Here is a 12232-nt window from a genome sequence, read left to right on the forward strand (position 1 = left end):
CCCCGACAAACAAATTTTCCTGCAGCACCTGTGGAAGAGCCTGTCACTCTAGAATTGGCCTTTATAGCTACTCCAGGCGCTGCTCCACACACCACTGACCACCTCCAGGCACTTACCCATTGTCTCTCGAGACAAGGAGGCCAAAGAAGAATTTATATTATTTACATTACGTTTATTATTTAAATATAATTATTGTCATTTATCTCATTACCTGTTAAGAATAATTTTGCTTAAGTTGTCTTTTCCACAAATTAATGTGGAATTAATTATGATTTCCTTGCAGTTTGTACCATTTCGTGATTACATTGACCGCACGGGAAATCATGTGCTTAGCATGGCTCGACTGGCTAAGGACGTTCTAGCTGAGATTCCAGACCAGTTTATTTCCTACATGAAAACTCGAAGCATCAAGCCCAACCCTGCCCCACCACCGTACACACCGACAGGCCTTGGTGTTCACACGCAGATCTGACAGGCACCGTTTCTGGGATACCTAAACCTGCCAGTTGCAGCTTGTGATGTTTAATGTGTTGATTACTCATCTGCTGTAGTCAGATGCCAAGAAAGCAGAACATCTTGAGATGTTTCATGTACTCAATTGTAAGATTTGTTCTACAAGTACAATATTGTTGAGTGATTTAGGTTGATCAAAATAAAGGGACCATATTTATATTCTTTGAAGAAGTCAGAATAACAAAGAAAGACTGGAAAAAGTTGTGAAGACTTGTGTTGGAGTTTCAGAAGGGAATGTTTATCAATCCACCCAAGAACTGAAGCCAGCTAACAGATGTAGAATATAGTGAGTAGAAAATATGGAACAAATTGAGGACTTTCAGATGGTTTACTTACTGAATATTTTGATGACATCGGTACTGTTTGAAATTTGTCTGTTTTGTCTCTTGAAGTTTACAAATTGATTCTTTCTACAATCTAAATGGTTTATATAATGAAAAACTCTTTTAGGCGATTGTTTGGAAAATTGATAGGAATTTGTCATGTTTCATTGTTTGCTGCATCTACTGATGGTTTTTTGTAGGATTTGTGATTAGTTTGGGAATTCTGTTAGGCCAAATGAGTTACATTTTAAGGGGGTTATATACTGCTCCATGTAAATTCTACAGCCTAAGCTCCACCAAACCATGCAAATATACTCGAAGTGAAACTGAAGCTGATAATTTTAAAGAATGATATATTTGATCTTATTTATGTGGCAAGTACTCCTTTTCATTTGATACAAAGGGCAAAACTATCAACTTCCATTAGGATGTAAAATTTGCAGGAGTGGATTGGCCACCTATTATACAGGGTGCTTATAAAGGCCTTGTGCAACTTGAAACTTTAATAACCTTGGATGTACATGTGATAGAGGCAAACTGTAAATGGTATGTGAAAGAATAATGCGTATAAGTCTTAACTCAATACAGTTCAAATTTCCAGCTTCAGCATAGCTGCCACCTTTTGTGATGCATTTTCCATCTGATATTCCAAAGTACATTTTTTTCTTCTACTGTCACCATTTTCTATTCATTTCAGTATCATTAACACAGCATAAACAAGAAGAGTAACAACATGGGGCTGAATTTTTAGGCTCTGATGGGGACGGGCACAGAGGTGGGTGAGCATGGAATGTCATGCTACTGGCCGGCATGACAGTTCCCTGGCTCCATCCTGCCTCCAGGCCATTTTCCCAGAGGCAGGATGGGGAAGCGGTAGGGCTACCTGCCCGCAAGCGGTGGGTAGCCGACTCAACTAATTAAAGGCCTAGTAAGGCCTATTGTCGGAGGCCAATTGGAATTATCCAGCAGGCCTCCAGGACCTGGGAGGTGGTGGGAAACAAGACAGCTGCCTGGATGCAGCCTCTCAGTAGCAGACAAGGGGGCCAGTGCTCCAGGCAGGTTTAAAGCCCCCCCCTCCCACCCCGTCTGCCTGACTTCAGCCTCAGGCCAGCTGTGAAGGTGCTCCCCCTACACAATGATGGCCCAGCTACCGGGGCCATTTTTTATTTAACAGTTTAAAAAAAAAAGTTGGTGAGAGGGTGCCTCCATCTTGGGGTGCCCTCTCCGTCACTTACCTGCAAAGGCAGTCTGCTGCTACTTCTGAGCTGGAGGCCCTCCTTTTGGCACTCCAGCTTCACGAGCCCACCTGCCATACTTAATTGGACCACACACCCGCTCTCCAACCACTAATTAGTTAATTTGGGGAAAATCACAGCTGAGAGATGGTCCCCCACACAGGGCTGAATTTTATGGCCCCCTCAGAGACAGGTTTGAAGGTGGAGGGGACCCATTGAATTGCAACGGAGGGGTGGAGGGCCCGTTGATCACCATTGCAAAACAATTTTGTTGGGCGGGATAGGCGAAAGACAGCCTTCCCACCCAGAGGCCAATTGAGGCCCTTAAGTGACCTGTTGACAGCTACTTAAGGGCCTCCTCCTGATGGCGCTGGTATTTAACCAGTGGTTGGGGAGGCCCCCACCATGCGGGGAGGTAGCTCTGTAAAGCAAGGCAACCTCCCTGCCGGTTTGAGGTGCCCTCCTCCATGTTAATCTGTGGTCCAGGAAAGCTCTCTGCCTGGAAAATCTGTTCCTCCCTAAACCACCCTTCCCTGTACTAAACACCCCACCCCAGCAAGGGCCTGCCAGTCTGTTCCTGGCGACCCTGCCTCACTTACCTTGGATCAGGGCTCCGGCACTGGGCCTAGTCCAAGACCTCTTGCAGTACCGGCAGTGGCCACAGTTCCCAGCGGTGCTGCAAATACTGCTGAGCTGCTGGCCCTGTGATTGGCCAGCAGCTCTTGGAGGCGGGATCCCCATATTTAAAGGGATGAGGATCCTGGCCCTGGGCTGTTAATTGGCGCGGCACTGTAAAATTGCACTGGGTGGTCTCCAGCTGACCGAGCTGAATGTCACGCTCATGTGAAGTGCAGTGATGAAAATATAGAACCCAAACTGAAAAGTTATAAAAATTGACTTATCCTTTAACAAAAGTGGACAATGTGCTGCAAAATGGCTACCAAAGGTCAAATGACTTGGCCCTCTATATTCTAACTGTTTTACTGTCTGGTATGGAGAAAAGGATACATTCCAAGAAAAGAGGAGGCAATTACACCCATCCTGAATGGGTTCTTCTGAAACAAAGAAAGTGTGAAGTAGCCACATTCCAGTCCATTGTTGGTCACCACAGGGAGGGGGCTCTGCATCGCCAAACAGAGACAACATGTGAGAGAGTTTGACCTTAAAAAGTAGCTCTCTGGAGAGAAAAGGAGAAATCAGAACAATCAGCACAAAAGCCTGTCCAGCCAAGAGCTGTGAGATGCAGGAAAAGCCGAAGAAGGAGGCCTGTGGTGGATTCTACACTTCAAATTGTTGCAGCTGAGAACTGAAAGTGATCACCACCTCCAGACTGAAATCTCAACCACCAGAAAAGTCTACAAACACAGGCCTGCAACTTTAAAAGAGAAATTGTCCCCCAAGAAGATTCAGCAAGTTTACCATGAACCCCCGAACACCTACCTCACTTCAAATCACTTACCCTTTTCCTCTCTATCTATCTATTCTTTTGTGTGTGTGTGTGTATATATATATAAGTGAATGCATGTGTGGGTGCGATTGCAACAACTTTGGGAATGAATATTGCTTAATAAATAGTTAATCTTCTGTTTTAAACCTGCAAGAAACCTGTCACTGTCTGTTTATTTGACAAGTAAAACACAAGGAGTTAAATCCCTAGTAACAAAAACACTTGCTGCTGTCAGTTGGGAGGTGAACAGTGGGAACCACCCACACCCCTTACCACCTGCCTGTAACACAGGATTTCCCCTGCCTTTTCGATCGGCTGCTGGGAGCCCCGCCATCGGCACAAAGTCCAGCCCACAGTGACCCCCATCTGATGCCTGACGGTAGGGTCCTGAAGCCAGGGTCAAAAATCCCTTCCATTAACATTAAAAAAGTTATGAATTACTTTTTGATATGCCATTTATAATTTGCTTCTGTCATGTGCACATCCAAAGTTATTAAAGTTTAAATTTGCCCAAGGACTTTATAAACACCCTGTACAGACTGCCTGATTGTCCTTTTGATTGACTTGAATAGAAAGGAAATCGGAGGCGTGTCTTACAGATGACTGATCTGCTACTGCCTGTTTTACACCCCCCCCACCCACCCACCCCATCACCTCCAGCCCCCCCCCCCCCCTCAAAGTTGAAAGTTCTGCCTAAAACGTTTAAATTTCTTATTGTTGACACAATGTTTTTCAACTTTGACTGTGCTCAAGTTCGGCTAAATCAAGCATTTTATTTTAATGATGGATTCTAAACAAAGGAGATTCAACTCAATACATTAATTTCTGCAATCCAGTACAGTTCTAATCCTGTGAAAAAAGAAATAATATCCTTCTATAATAGTGACAATCAACAATTAGATTGCAACAAACATTTTGTATGTAGACTTAGTTAGAAGCACAATTACTGCACGAGAAATATTGCAGCATAATTGCACTAATGTGTAGCTTGTTTTGAAACTATCTTTAAACAGTGAGGGTTTATAATTGCATGTAAATTCATATTTTATCCTGAATGCTGTCTTGTTAGTTTGAGATGTATGTGTGCCAGTTCATGTGGACAGACCTGTTCTGTAGCCTGTCATTTTTGTATCTCATAATCAAACCTTTACATTTTTAACACTTTTATACCGTTTTCCATATAACATTTCTATTCCTTTCCCGCAGACCCATAAACAGTAATGGTGGCTACATAATGCTGTTATCATCCTTGAATCAGTTTGACAGTCTGAATTACTGAAGGTACATAAATGATAGTTTCAGTTGTGGTACTTTCCATGTGCAATCTTTGCAGGACAACAGAATTGCTAGTTTATTGAAGTGCCAAAAGCTGTTATCCCCTTATTTCCAGAGTTACTTGTTTTAGATAAAAATGGGAAATCTGCCTAATTTAACTCAACATTGCCTGTACTATACAAATCCACTGCAAGTTCTGATCCTTATTGATGCACAAGCTAGCCAGTTTTCTCACAGTGCAAAAGGTTACAGCAAAACTCTTGATGCGGAATGTCGCTTTGGAAGAGGAGGTATTTTAAATGTTAAATACTGCTTGTCTAAAGTCTGTTGCATAAAAAAAAATGCTGAGCTGATCTTTGCCCTGAAAGATGGCATTCAGCTCCCAAGAGTTCCCATTATCAAATCTCACAGGATGAGACCTACATGACTGACATATTCAATCAATCACTTCTCTACCTGTTGACTATATAGAGCTATAATCCACATAATTCTCATATTTGGATCCTGATTCTGATGCCGAAACACATAGCAAAGGCTGAAAACTAGTTTACAAGACGTAACTAAGGGGTCGATTTTAACCCTCCCTGCGCAATGGAAACTGGGCAGGTGGGCAGCTAAAAGCAAGCAGGTTACTTAGTCGCTCAGATCTCGACTCTTTCCCATTGTCTCAATAGTAACCTAAGGCACCTAGCTAGAGCAGGCAGGAGCCTTGTGAATTAATGGCAGCTGGTGGAAAGGACAGAGTGGCCATCCATGTGCCAAATAATGTCCCTTACTGGGGCCAGGATCTCAAATGTCACTAATGCAATTATTAAGTATAAACATTGAAACAAATGAGCTTTGCTAGCAGACCTGAAGTGTCTCTGTTCCCAATCTACAATTGCATCTACTCTAGCCAATATCTACATCTCTTGGGCAATATTATTGTCTTGGACACGAACGTCTACTAAATATTAATACATAAATCCTTTACTTTCTATTCTTAAGCATAATTGAGAAAAGCAATGTTAATGAGTTTAAGCTATTTGTTTTATACCCCCCATGCCTGAAACATGTTTTCACATCAGTATGAATGAACAGTCTAATTTTAGCACATATAATAATGCACTAAAATATAAGTGTTCATTTAATTATGTTCTGATCTCATCAGTAGCTCACCTTTCTGCAGGAATGCTTCTCGTCAAACCTATTTGCATTCGTTCAGTTCAAAGATCATTGAACTCCTGTATAATTTACACCATGCAATTTCCTAATCTGAGCAATTAACTAAATGAGTCTATTCACTGATAAGATTTGAGTTAAATTCACTCTTTGTTAACTCTCATTATACAGATTATATTACCAAAACAAAAAAACTCACGTTTTTAGGGCTTTAATAACTGCTGATAAGAAAGGCAAATTCAAATGTGAAATGCTGTTATGCTTTGATGTTTGAGAACTGATAAGTTGATGATACTTGGAAGAGTTTCATGTGATATGAGTTTTGTTTCCACAAATGATGTTTTGCAGCAGTGAATTTGACTGCCATAGTGGAAACTTTGCTTTCAAAATTCTAACTGCATGCTTTCCATAAAGGCAGAGCAACCTAAATTACCATGAGAATGATTGCAACATTGCTGATGACCTTTGAGCTGCTGGGAAAATTGGTCAAAAGGATTAAATAAAATCATCAAACAGCACTGCCCTGTCAGCAAGTCATGTCAGATATCTGGCTGTATGTCCTTTACATCCTCACATTTTTATTAATCGGCAATGTTTTCAGGTTTTCTAGATTTGAAGTACAGAAGTGAACAGGGTCTATTTTTACTTTTTATGGTTCCCTATTAAGTCATCTTGTATCTTTGCTTAGAGCAGTGCACTGTTCTTTGGACACCATTGACATTACTGCAGGGGTACCAAGTAAGAAATTAACAAGACTGAAGGTCACATTGAATTACAGAAGATGCTGATTTCTAAAGATTAAACCTAAACTCCAACCATTGATTACTTAAGTCTTCCACTAAAGCACTATTTCTCATTGCCATGACATCCACTGCAATATAAATCACATTTTCAACAATTGCAGTATATAATGGCAATGAATTTGGTCTTGGATTGTAATGCAGAATCGGAACAGCAAATTGGCAGCCACTTTACTCTTGTCCAACGATTTTGAGTGCAGAAGTTGCAGCTGATTCACAATCGCCTAGTGTGTGGAACCACCCAAGACCAATTTCATCTTCAATGTGCATATAACAATATGTAAAGAAGATACAGCAGATAAAGGCCCAGATCTTCCTCTTTCCCAAAATTGGGGCAAATCATCGGTGTAGTGAAACATCTGAACACAAGCAAATGCACTGCTAATCCCAGCCAATCTAATGGCCTCAGAAAATTATTGACCCTGGCTTTAGAGTTGTAGTGACAGCATAATTGTTAGAGTTCACGGTCATCACAATTGTGAAACTGACAGCAACTTAAAAGCATCAGAAGTTGCTTTCAGTGATTCCCTGCTCCTTAACAGGCGTGCTGAAGTCCCAGCAGATGGAAATCTTCTGAAAGCACTTGGATTGATGTGAACTTCCACATTTATGCTATTAATTTTGCTATTAACCCTTGAAAAAGTTGTACTTTGTTGAATGAGGTGTGATTGGATTTTTAGTGGTGTACTGACTGTACTCAACCAGCCGTACTTGCAAAACTCAGAACACTAGGTCTAATGTTAGATGTGATTCCAAGATGGGACAGCACTTATTGAACAATCCCGAGTGTGCTAAGAATTAAACCAACAACCGATTTAAGATTATCAGTTAGGCTCGCAATGTGGCTCACTTATGCTTGCTTGTTCATACGCAGGGACCTCTGCTCTGCAGGCCAAAGGAACATATCCAGATGTTGCACCTTTTTTGAATTAAACAGAAGCGTGGGGGACAATAGTTCCCTGATGCATTCTCCATGGCAATGCTTTGACCAATCAATCAGCACCCTTTGCTCATGCAGTATAAAGTGTTGCTCCCATTGAAATTTGGCATTCTTGTGTCTGTCCTGATGAGTGCAAGATGTAACACTTCGGCAGCATGTCTCTTTTTTTCAGCAATACTCGAGTTCATAATTACTGCTCAACAACCTCGCTGGACCTGAAAAGCTAATTTTATATTTGCGGAATGTCAAATTTCTCCATTATGATATAAAAAAATCCACAGACTTCTAAAACAATTTTTTTTAATTATTTGATATTGCAGCTTCTAACTTAATCCCATGTGTCTGTCCCAATCTTTATTTTGCTTTCTGTTAAATTATTAAAAAGTAAAGGATAATCGGTGTTTTTTACTTGCTGGTTTGTGGTCTGAGAGAATTCTTCAATGTGATTGGTTGCTAAACCTGCTTGATAACATTATTGTTGCTGGATGCCATAGATCCACTTAAGCTGACGCAGAAATCAAAGTAATGTCAGGAAACGGAAAATCCATGTCTCAGAGATTGCTAAATCTTTGTGGGCACCTTTTTTCAATGACAGCACAAGTGCTGTTGCTCCACCATTGACCATGAATTCTGAACCATTAAAATATTTTTGATGTATTCCCCAGCCTCACCACAGAGTCCACGAGTAGCTGATGCACAGATTTGCTTTTGCGGGCCTTGTAGCATTGCCCGGCAGGCACCATAGCAACACTTGACGGCAGGGATAGAGAGGCATTCCTGACATGCATCATTGCTATGGATCAAATTTTTCCAATCCCATTTTCTACCCCTACCAACCTCAGTTTCATGAATAAATTGTGGAGGGAGAGTGGAAGATTTGCAGCAAAGTGTTTAGATCAGAATGATTATCAAACTTTTTTGCTATGAATGAAAATGTTTGTTCTTTTGTCTAATAAATGGAGAGAATTCATGAAAAAAGCCATTATTGTCCTGCTTGGATGACATTTCATATCTAAGTCTGTAACATTGGCCCAGACTAGCAAAAAAGTAGTTTTCCAGAGCATTTTGCAATCTATAAATGTACATAATTTAGGCAAGGGTCTAGACAGCTAGTGAAAGGTAGGCTTCATCTTCACAAGCTGGACTAGATACATGTATGTCGGAGGAAAAAGACAATGTTTTCCCCTGCCTGGCTTCTAGTTGTTTATCTATTTGTATCTAACTAGTTTTTCTTCAGCTACCAAATATTTCTCTTCTGACATGGCTTAATAAAAACTGTTAAAAAAAAAAAAAAAAATCATTGTTCTAGCTTTCTAGTCCAGCATTGAGACGCAGCTGGTTTTTTATAGGCTAATTAGATTGAGTGGATAATCTTTTCTTACTGCTGCATATTTATGTTCTGATGAAAGGTGAATTCTGTGCTCCCTGCCTCTAACTTTTTATACCTTGCATCTAAATCACAGTGGCTGAAACCTATCTTAGTCAGAATGCTAAGTACTTAACAATGGTTGGAAGTTCAGATCTGACTTTTTCGGAAATCAGCATACCTACAATTCAAAATGAACTGGGGCCACTGCACTTTCTTACCGAGTACTTGCACAGTAATCTCAAAATTGGACTTATTGTTCAAGGTGCAATAAATAATAATACCACTAATTCCATTCTTTCACTAGTTCCCACTTTACTTATGATGATTTTTATGAGCTCTATATGACCTCTCTTTCTTCTCCTTCCCTTTCATTTTTAAATCATATGAATGAAGAGTGAAATTATCTGTCCAATAATTGGCATGCTTTGGTTAGGCTGTGAACACAGAGCACGCTTAAAGCAAGATTGATCCAGTGAACAAATTGATCAGTTAGATCAAATGCAATATCCAAATTAAAGTCTGTATGACTGACTAAAATTAAGCTAATAAAAAGCAAGGTCTTTGTGCACTACAAGAACATTTCAGGCTGAATTATTGGCCCCAAAAATGGGTGGAAGGATCACTATGTGCAATTAACTTGCACACATTCAAATTAATGCAGGCAGCATGCCAACTTTGTGCTGCCTGCCAATTATAGTGCTAGGTGTGTAGCCTGGCACTGAACGTGTTGCTGAGTTGCTGCATGTCTCAGCAGGGGTCCCAAGTTCCTGCAAGGCTAGCGCCACTTAAAGCCAGCCGACACCTCTTAAGGTAGGGTGCCTTCTGGCTGCAACAGGTGGTTGTTAAGGAATGTTTTCTGGCAGCTTTTATTTCAGCATTATGGCCAAGAGAATGATGTGATGGTCCAGAATAAAGGGATGGTAAGGTGTAGGACTTTTATACAATAAAGATTTGTGGATGTATTCACAGGAAGCATAGTCAAATGAGGTGAACTCGGCCGGAATGGGAATGTGCTGGCTACGTCCTCCTTTCCTCCTCCACCTTCTCCTGAGCTGCTTGCCGTATCCCTAGTGGCATGAGCTGTGCCCTCATGAAGGCCAGGTTACAGGGGAATATAGTAGACCACCATGAATTGGAACATATGCTCCGGCAAGCGCTGGAAGACTCCTCCAAAGCAGTCTGGCTTCGAAACTGTTGCTGAATGGTCTGCTGTATGATGTTTAGCATGGCAGCATGGCTGGCATTGTACACATGCTGGCCACATGTGGTTGGGTTGTGGAGTAGAGTCATGAGCCAGGCGTAAAACCGTTAGCCCTTGTCATCCAGCAGCCACCCTCTGGCTAAACGTGCCGGCTGAAAGACTGAGGGAACTGCGGACTGCCGCGGAATGAAAGCATCAGGACTGCTGTCAGGATAGTGGGTATTCACCAGCGTGAATGTACACTAACTGCAAGTGGTAACCTTTACAGTTGTGGTACATCTCAGCATTGACATGTGACGCTGCAAAGCCAAGCATGTGCAATCAATAGGACCCTGCACTATGGGGAAACCTGCTATGCTGGCAAAGTTACTTGCATGCTTTGCCTGTTTATCTCTCTGCTTAGACGGAATACAATGAATTCCCCTCTCCTGACATCAACAGCAATTCTCTAATGCGGCAAACTGGGAGATGTACCATATGTCCCTTCTCCAGCCTGGAAGCAGTCTACCACAAAGAAACTCAGCCATGGTCACCCTCACAAAATCTGGCAGTCCCACCTTGCCCTGTTCTGAGATTGCAGGTCTGATTGCATTAGATGGCAGAGTTCTGGTAAGTTGCAGATGACACACGCACTGCTCCTGGCTTCGGTGTAGGTAAGAGAAATGCTCCTGGAAGAACCTAGCTGCATAAGGCCTCCAACTGGGAGTCCTCCTCCTCCTCCTTCCTCTGTGAGCAGTTTACCCTCCTCTTTGCAGCCTCTGCTCCATCTCTTGCCTGGGTTTCAATCCAAGGGGAATTACAACTATAGCATCCCTAACTAGGAGCAAATGCTCTGATCAGACTTCGCTAACTTTAACTAGCTCTTCAAAATACCAAGCACTTCCACAAACCCTTACGGACCACTAGAGTTTAATCAGCAACTAATTTGTAAGTTGTTGATGATTCTTTCAAATAGCACTGGAGGGGGGGGAATTACTTCTTGTTGCTGAACGTATATTCATCTGTGAAAGACAGGGCGTTAACTGGAGCGGTGAAGTTGACGGTGCTGGCATCAGATCAGTGTTACACGCTGACTGATGTCACAATCTATGTTCTGTGTACTTCCAGCGGCCTTTTTAATTCAACACGAGCAAAGGAGGAATTCTGAAATATGAACCCAAGGCACATAATTTCCTAAAGCATTCCAAAGTTTCATTCAGTGGATCTTAATAGATCCTGCCAGTAATGGATTGTTTTGGCAGTCGCACTTCTTGGGTAGAAAAATGAGCTGAAATGGGACAATACAGTACGAAAACTGACAAATAACCAGAAACGTCTTTTTTTTTAAAAAAGGAATAAAACTTCATTTTCAATTTGAGGGTTGAACTACATAAGCTCACACGCTTATACTCTCTAATGCAATATTAAATTATGAATCAGGCAGAAAGTCCATGCTATCTAGTGAAATAAACAATTAAAGCAGCAAGCATTATAAGTTGGAGTTAATTTTAATTGTGTGTTACTTTTCTCAGTTTATGTTGTGATTCATCGCTCACGCCCATCAGATTCTTTTCATTAACAGTTACTAAACAGTTAATGAAATAAAAGCATGGAGCTGAAGAATTACATTAACAAACCTCTCTAATCTACTGAGAGCAATTCTCTATCAAATAATGAACAGCCTGTGACTGAATGCTAGGTCTTACTTCAAGGGTTCCAATAACATATCGGCTATTTTCCTCTGGTTACTAGTATAAATGAAAATGTTGATGCAAGTAGAAAATAGTTTTCTCCATTTTATCCTTGCAATAATCTTTTTGTTCACATTAGCAACTAAAGAAATATAGTGATTACAACCACCATCAGAGTTCTGACACGGGAGAGGGTTACAACTTGTAATTCTCTCCCAGATGTCTGTTATTTTTGTATAAGATAATACCAACCATATTATTTTTAAAAAACGATGGTGAATTCTGGAATTTCTGGAAA

At 41.2% G+C, this 12232-nt stretch overlaps 1 protein-coding gene across 7 annotated transcripts in view; it reads left to right on the forward strand.

The window, feature by feature from the left end:
- The window catches only part of LOC137383870 (copine-8-like), a 699632-nt gene extending 694488 nt beyond the window's left edge, over positions 1-5144 (forward strand). For all 7 annotated transcript variants that reach the window (XM_068057206.1, XM_068057208.1, XM_068057209.1 and 4 more), the window contains one exon: positions 284-5144. In XM_068057206.1, coding sequence (XP_067913307.1) covers positions 284-472 — 189 coding nt within the window. In that variant the 3' untranslated portion in view covers positions 473-5144. The remainder of the gene's footprint in view (positions 1-283) is intronic.
- The last annotated feature ends 7088 nt before the right edge of the window (positions 5145-12232 follow it).

This window comes from Heterodontus francisci, chromosome 25 (genome assembly GCF_036365525.1).
Source record: "Heterodontus francisci isolate sHetFra1 chromosome 25, sHetFra1.hap1, whole genome shotgun sequence".
NCBI classification, from domain to species: Eukaryota; Metazoa; Chordata; class Chondrichthyes; order Heterodontiformes; family Heterodontidae; genus Heterodontus; species Heterodontus francisci.